The sequence below is a fragment of the Folsomia candida genome, unplaced genomic scaffold, assembly GCF_002217175.1.
Source record: "Folsomia candida strain VU population unplaced genomic scaffold, ASM221717v1 Fcan01_Sc002, whole genome shotgun sequence".
NCBI lineage: Eukaryota > Metazoa > Arthropoda > Collembola > Entomobryomorpha > Isotomidae > Folsomia > Folsomia candida.
In genome coordinates, this window is record NW_019091194.1 from 16,461,763 (window position 1) to 16,468,464 (window position 6,702).

General features: G+C 41.6%; 2 protein-coding genes across 4 annotated transcripts in view; one reads left to right on the plus strand and one right to left on the minus strand.

Moving 5' to 3' along the window:
- The window catches only part of LOC110842908, a 98,596-nt gene extending 94,362 nt beyond the window's left edge, over positions 1 to 4,234 (plus strand). For all 3 annotated transcript variants that reach the window (XM_022088778.2, XM_035848000.1, XM_035848001.1), the window contains exons 17-18: positions 164 to 199; positions 282 to 4,234. In XM_022088778.2, the coding sequence (XP_021944470.2) occupies positions 164 to 199; positions 282 to 2,930 (2,685 nt within the window). In that variant the 3' untranslated portion in view covers positions 2,931 to 4,234. The remainder of the gene's footprint in view (positions 1 to 163; positions 200 to 281) is intronic.
- A 64-nt stretch (positions 4,235 to 4,298) lies between these two features.
- Positions 4,299 to 6,158, minus strand: LOC118434437. The gene is made up of 2 exons (XM_035848003.1): positions 4,596 to 6,158; positions 4,299 to 4,529 (listed from the first exon to the last, which is right to left on the minus strand). The coding sequence occupies exons 1-2, from the start codon at positions 5,869 to 5,871 to the stop codon at positions 4,381 to 4,383; spliced, it is 1,425 nt and encodes a 474-aa protein (XP_035703896.1). The 5' UTR covers positions 5,872 to 6,158; the 3' UTR covers positions 4,299 to 4,380.
- Between the last annotated feature and the right edge of the window lie 544 nt (positions 6,159 to 6,702).

Consider the following 6,702-nt stretch of genomic DNA (forward strand, 5'->3'; position numbering starts at 1 on the left):
TAAGTTTAATTTATTTAATTTGTTTATTATTTTACATCATCTATTCAGCACACGCAGAGATAACGACGACGACGCCTCTGCTGATTAGAGTTTATAAATGCTGGTCTATGTTTATGCTCGAATATCACTTTTAACTAAGATCTGCATATTCTTGAATTTCCAGAACCGAGAATTCCAGCGAATTTTGATGTCCAAAGAGGTATTTTGAAGTTTGAATAAATTACGGATTTTTCATTTACAAATAAACTGCATACAAAACTAAAAATAATTCCAACTCTTAGGTTCAACGAAAGAGGATAACTCACTTGAGGAAAGCATTGACACAATACCAACGAAGGCAGCTCCACGAGGAGGACGAAGGAGAGGAGAGTGAAGCCGAGACAGAGACGGAAGATCACCAAACATCCTCCCCCAACAAAAATACTAATCCAAAAGATGGGAAAAAGAGGGGCAACAACAACTCTTCTGGAAGTAATGCCAGCCAAGGTTCATCATCGAATGGAATCGGCTCTTCTTCAGACGTGGCTGAAATGAGCTCCGAAAATATCTGCATTGAACCGAATGACGACGTGGTCATGTCCACAGCAGCTACCTTGAAAAATGTGCAGCGAACTGTGTCAGATCCAGGAAACAAAGCCACACTCACCCCCAGACGCCATGGCCCATTCTCACATTACGACCCTCTCTCTCTCTTGTGGAGCAGTTTCAGACGAAGTGGTGACAATAATCGAGCCGGTAAACAACAGGGAGATTCTCCAGTGCTATTGAAATCCTCGTCCAAAGGGAAGACCAGCATCCGCCATACTCACTCCTTCAGTTGTTCGAGAAAAGAACCTCATCATCAAGGTGCGGATGAGACGATGAAGGACCCGTTGCCACTGCCACATGGAGATTCGGGCGTTTTCCCCAACTCATTCACCTCCGACTCCTCATCTTCTTCCGAAGCTAATATACCCACACTCCCCGCTGTATGGCTCAAACAGCATTTAGAAAATTTAGCCACACCCAACAACAAATCTGGTTCGTTGCCTCGCAGTTTCCAAGTTGGTCAGCAGCACACCCTTCCCTCTCCTCAGCCCACGAGAGATTCTCCCAATCCACAAACTCCCGATGAGATGACAAATTTCCTCTTCAAATCCCGACTACGTGACGGAAAGCTGGCGGACCGACCGATAACGATTGCATCTGACAAACCCTGCTCGTCTGACATTAATTACGACGAAATGGAACAGTACATGAATAAATTCAACAACCAGATTGGGAGAAGGTCGCCAAACTCTTGCTCTCTAAATGCTGAAGATTTAGTAGCAGACCTGACGCCCATGACATCCATGGAGAACATCAACAACCTTCACCCTGATCACAAGATTTATCGCTCTTCCAAATCCTCCATCAGGCACATGCTTTACAGCGTTACCCATCGCCTGTCAAGTCTCAAAGTTAATATGCTGACTGGTGGTGGTGGTGGGTCTGGCGTGGGGGGTTCAGCAAAGGAGAACATCAATTTTGGATCTTTCTCCAATATTTCCGCCACCTCAGACACGAGCTCTACAAAGACATCCACAACTCCAGAAAATAATAATGGGAGAAAGATGAGCAATGGAAATGGTCTGAAAAATCTCAACATGCTGCCTCGTAATTATAGGAAAGCCTTGAAGCAAAAGCTACGCAATATTGTGAAAGAAGATCGAGATTCCGATAGCGAGAACTGCTGCGAAAGTGTCACTTGCAGCTCTGGCTCGAGTGGTTTCGGAAGCATAGGGAGCTCTGAAAGTAGCAACAATCTCACATCAAAAATAGGAGCACGCCTAGCACACCAATCAAGTACGGAACAGTCTGATTACGCCTTATCGAAACTACTACTGAATGACGGACCTCTTCGCCCCCAATCAGTCATGTCCATCTCATCCACCGTCACCTCTGCCAGCTCAACGGACGAGAAAGCATCCTCTGGATTGGGAGAAAGTCTTTCCGGGAGTAATGGACACATTCCCGAAAGCTGTTGTGGGACACTCGATGGACTTGAGATGCATGATGGAGTTGCTAAAAGTCTGTACCGACCGAATCGAAAAGCAATAAATCACAAAGAACTTTACCTCAGCTATATCGATCAAGAAGTTGATGCACAGTCGGACTCGGACTCAGCCGACAGTTTTTACGAACGGTCATTTGAAGCCATTGAGACCTTGTTGGAGAGCGAATTGTTTCCGGATAGTGCAATTTACAGTGCGGAAGAGAATGCGTCCACAAATTCATCCATCCAAGGAAGTCAGTACAGCTCCAGTTGGGGATTGTCAAGCAGCTTTCAGGACAGTCTGGACTCTGCTTCAAAGTCACCCTCTCTCCGACACCCCTGTTTCTCCAACAACGCTCACCTAAATTCCATCTCCATGCTGGCCGCACGCCTAAGTAACTCCAGACTACCTCCCTCTCCGGTGCCAAATGATAATCACAACAGCCGACGCAGTAGTCGACTCATCAGGAGCCAAGCGATCCTCGACAAGCTCAAGCATTTGGAACAATGTTCGCAATTTCACCGTGAAGGTCTCCCCAGTCCATCCTTCGAAGGAATTAAATCAATCCAAGAGAGGCGGAACGAGCTGGAATTGTGGAAACAAGGTCGCATCAGTCGTGGAGAGGACGAATGTGAGACCTCCTCTCAGCACTCGACATCCACCATCAATACCGTAATTGAGCTGTCCCCCTCCAAGTCCACCAGCTTCCCGTCCAGCCGACGTTGCAGTGATACGGACTCCAGCGGTGGAAATTCCCCCCTCACTGAACGAGCAATTTCAAGAAATAGCATGTTGACCAGTCGCTGCGGGAGTGGAAATATCCAGACGAGCGGAAGTGGTGATCCGATGCCGAAAGGGTGGGTGCGACTGCTCGTAGGAAAACTTCAAAGCGCTGAAACCGAAGGGGTCGAATAAATTTGTAACCAAGGACCGCGTGACGTCGCAAACTCGAATTACCAACGAGTGCCTAAAACCATATAGTTTTTATGCGCGTGCATATTATTTATTATTTATTTAGGTGTGACCAATCTGACGCAATTATCTATTCACAAGTATTATTATCATTCTCTTGATACCGATAAGAGTTGATGTATTTATATTGATGAGTAGAAATCCAGCTTTACCATTTTCATACTATAATCCTATCTTACAATAATGTGCAAAAATACCCAACTTTGGCCAATCCTTTCAAGGGATCAGGCAACTTTAAAGTATTTCTCTCTACCTAAATTATTCTACTGCCAAACCTACATACATACATGTATATTTAGCTATGTATAACCTCCCAACCCACCTTTTGCACTACCAAGAATATGTTATTCACAAGCCTTGTGAATAAGTACATGCAAGATTTTTTTACCTTTTTGACTGTATTATTCATATTTACTAAAACTAACCCGACCACTTTTCATGGAAGACTGTCTCTTATTATTATGTAAAAGAAAGACTAATCACTCTTGTGCTATGTATATTCTCCAAAGATCCGTCGTCGCTATAATTTCCTACTACTTTTATAACCAATAATTATTTATCGTATCGCGTATCACCAATAAACAAGGACTTTGCTTCTGCACTTCTGCATTGTAGGTGTGCTAGCTTACATTGAGAGAGATGCATAATTGTCTTGATAAATTGTTACGTCGCTTCCTTATGTACAACTAAAAACAAGGATAAAAATAATAAAACGAGGAGCGAGCGATACTGCAGTGGGGGCGACCGTCGCCTAATTTTCTCTCTTCTTGCTGTTAACATGTATTATTATTGTTGGTGCCTTATCCTCTAGTCATCAAGGGTTTTGAATAATTCTGATGAGTCTCAGCTGCCATACAATTAATTAAAGAATTAACAATTTCTTAACTAACATTATTGTGTATTTTTTACTGCTTACATATGTTTAGCAAATGACAGTGCAAATTCGACACCTTTTTTTTATCCCAACAAGAATTATAATTCGATCAAAAACAATCGCAAGATTTTTAAATTAAAGTTTAATGTTAATATTAAATACATTTTATATTTAGATGACGACCGGAAGTCATCCAGAGTTTATATTTATTGATATCCAAGTAAATAATAATGATAATAATGGCTTTATGCAATAATGCTTGATTATACATCAGTATAAATTACTAGATTTACCGTCATGCAATTTGCGTGTGTTATTATTGCGTCGTTTTATAGACTAACAAGAAAGAAATAAATAAATCGATATCAAAATAGATAATACATAAATTATGAGATTTTATTTCAGTTATAACAAACCCTATAATATAAAGATTTTCGAGTTTACAGGCATTTGAGCAACTTATTTAATAGTGATCAGTTTCATGACATAAAAAAACACTCTACAAGGCATGGCATACTTTTAATAAGATAATTCCATTTGGCTGGTTGCATCTGGAAGGACTCGTATCCGAAGAACTTTCACCTTTCGATTCCTCACTGCATCTCGAAGTCGTCCGACGTACAAATGCTTCTTAATGTGTCGGCAGTCAATGTGAAGCTCTTGCAATCCTGTGGGCGATACAACTCGAATCATGATGCAAGCAAGAAATGAATTACAAATATTTTAGCAAATACCTTTCAGTTTTTGTAGCACTTTAAATGCTTGGACCCAATGAGACACAAGATGAAGCTCGGGCTGATTGAGGACTCGGAGTATCTTCAAGTTCTTAATTTTTCTGGCAAAAGCCACCAGAACGTTATGAATCTTCCAATTCGACTCCATAAAACTGACATCCCCGATAATATCAATCGGACCAAACAAAAATCGATCTCCAAAGCAGAGCGGTGACTCAAATTCCACGAGATTCGGAAAGCTGTCAAATACAGCATGCAAATCTTGAAGTTTTTCAAGCGGATACTCAAACGCTAACATCTTCAGAGAGGTGTGTGGTGCAGCCTTCAGCGAAAATTGTTCCCGGAAGAAGCAGCTCTGATTCAGGTAAAAGATAAAATGATTCGGATCTCGTTTCCGAACTTCTAAAACTTCCAGATTTGGGAGATGGGACACCGTCGTGAAGAGATTTACAGCCTGGCCTTTGATGGAATCTATGCATAAATGCTTCAGGTGAATAAGCGTCACATTTAAGGAGATTTGTCTGGTCATTTGATCCTGGTTGCCCACAATAATTGTCAGAGGAGTATCTTGAGAGCAAGGTTCAAAACGGAGCACTTGAAGGGCCAGATTTGCTTGCAGCACAAGTTTTAAACTGTCCAGGTCAGACTGTTGTTTTCCTAGGACGGAGGCATCCAACTCCAACACTTCTAGCCGTCCGAACTGAATTTGAGCCAACTTGGCAGCCATTCCTGCTCTATCTTGCTCAGTCAGAGGGTCAAAGAAAAGGTCGCGTTCTAATTCATTTTTCAAGGTCCAAGTAAACTCTGTTAGTTTTGATGTAATTCCATTTGCTTGGGACAGTTCTTCCAGAAAATTAACGTTCTTTTGAGACTCTGACGGGTTTCCAAAGTAAGCAATTCTCCATCGAGGTGGTGGAATCTCCTCCAACACGAGCTCAGACAGCTTAGGAGAAGACCTTATCATATCCATTGAAAATTGAGGAAAATAAGGTCCAGTGAGACCAATGATTCCAAGATGACGAAGTTTCGACACTTTCCCTTCTGAGTATTTTGGGTTATAGATTTCTGCCTGCTGAAATATGTGGGGCGACAGCCGTTTCATGACTTCCACCGGAATGGAAATTTCTATCCAGTCGATATTGGGTCCCCACACAGTGACCAGCTTGTAAACCGAGTTGAGAATCCGGGTGTGGTGGCGCAATGAGAAACAAGCTCCAAGATCAATGCCTACATGACTCAGACATTTTCCGAAATCCACAAACAATGATCTTGCCATTCTTAACCTGTTGGAATCTTCAATTGAGCATCCATTGAAAAGGACAAGGTTTTGAGTAGTGGTCAAAATCTTCCTAAAATCCTCGACATGGGTTTCACCCTCCCCTCCGCCCCACGAGATCTCGAATGCCTGCCTTTTGCTCAGTGCTCGACAGGCTTCATAATTCCAAGATTTGCACACGCTTCGCGTCTTCAGCAGCGTCTCTGAGTCCAAATAGGAAAAAAATTGCTCAAGGATCTAAAGCAAAAGAGAAAAGCAGTTATTTATTATTTTTTTAAGCTCCTGAATGCGATAAGCATCCACATATTCGCACATACTAAATGCGACAAGACGAAAACTATCAAGACTAAATCGGGTCCAAACCTCTGGTAGCATCGGAAATCTAGTAGCTTCGGGGTCACTGATTATCCTGCTTCGCAACTTCATCTCAATGGATCAACAAAGATGTAAAAACGTGTTCGAAAAAAGAGGGGACCGTTTTCAAATAGATTGTATTTATTCAAAAAATTATTTTTTTCCTCATTGAATTTCATCAATTTATTTCCTGGCGTATAAGGTCATCATAATTCCTTGACAACGTACGATGATGAAGACCATGTGTAATTAGAAATATTTGCATGATCTATCGTCGCAAATAAATTCTCATCACTCACTACTATAAATATTTTTTGGCTGCTGTGACAAATTTTGAATCCCAACAATAATGCAGCGAATGCATGTTTGCCAACATCACTTCCAAGCTAATAATGACAATATGACTCAAATGTTAAACAAAGTGTACACGTCTGAAAAATGAGTCGAAAATAGAATTGAGTTGCAAGTGTGATAGAA

Excerpts from the sequence above, each read along its gene's own strand:
- LOC118434437 (XM_035848003.1), bottom strand. The coding sequence starts at position 5,871 with ATGGCAAGATCATTGTTTGTGGATTTCGGAAAATGTCTGAGTCATGTA. Across the intron at positions 4,530-4,595 it reads AGTGCTACAAAAACTGAAAG|GATTGCAAGAGCTTCACATT; the intron begins GTATTTGCTAAA and ends TATCGCCCACAG.